This window comes from Oncorhynchus tshawytscha, unplaced genomic scaffold, assembly GCF_018296145.1.
Source record: "Oncorhynchus tshawytscha isolate Ot180627B unplaced genomic scaffold, Otsh_v2.0 Un_contig_15794_pilon_pilon, whole genome shotgun sequence".
Taxonomy (NCBI): Eukaryota; Metazoa; Chordata; class Actinopteri; order Salmoniformes; family Salmonidae; genus Oncorhynchus; species Oncorhynchus tshawytscha.
Window position 1 is genome coordinate 27,501 of NW_024608459.1, and position 741 is coordinate 28,241.

Genomic DNA, 741 nt, shown 5'->3' on the forward strand with positions numbered 1-741 from the left:
CTCTCATTCATCCGCACGCTCGAGTCGCAGCGTGGCTTCTCCATGCGTGACCGCGGCAACGTGGCCTCGCTCATCATGACAATGCTGCAGAGTAAACTGGAGTACGCCACCGATGTCCTCAAGCACCTGCTCTCTGACCTCATCGACCGCAACCTGGAGAGCAAGAACCACCCCAAGCTGCTGCTCCGAAGGTGAGGGGAGAGGGGAGAAGTGTGTGTGTGTGTGTGTGTGACTCTCGTGGGCCATCTCTGGCCTCATTAAGACAAAGGCCTTGGCTCTGTCCTCACCTCTCTGTGTCTGGGGAGAGGGGTGAGTGACTTCACTTCTCCAGAACACCTGCACAAACTCACACACACACTTCTCTGTCTCTCTTCATCACTCTATTCTCTTGCTCTCTTTCTCGCGCTCTCTTCATCACTCTCTTCTCGCGCTCTCTTCATCACTCTCTTCTCTCGCTCTCTTTCTCTCTCTCTCTTTCTCTCTCTCTCTATCTGCGACAGAGTAAATGATTGGGCCCTCACGGAGCTCTTAAGCATTTAAGCTCTGAACAGCTGACTAATGCTAACATCAACGCTGCATTAGCTTTATCCTACACATTAACACTCATAGATTTCCACTCAATGGTAATGGCCAACTGTGGCTGTGGGTTCGCTTTCCCTCTCCAAGCCGCTCTCAGTCGATCATTAATACCAATGTTCGTACTTCTTCTCCAACTCTAACTCTCTAGAATGGCTGGTTTAT

The 741-nt window shown here is 50.9% G+C and overlaps 1 protein-coding gene across 1 annotated transcript in view; it reads left to right on the forward strand.

Annotated features, from left to right (window-relative positions):
- LOC121843547 (plexin-A4-like) overlaps positions 1-375 on the forward strand; it is a 25,575-nt gene extending 25,200 nt beyond the window's left edge. The window contains exon 10 of the mRNA XM_042313184.1: positions 1-375. This exon is cut by the window's left edge and continues 78 nt beyond it. Coding sequence (XP_042169118.1) covers positions 1-195 — 195 coding nt within the window. The 3' untranslated portion in view covers positions 196-375.
- Positions 376-741: the final 366 nt, after the last annotated feature.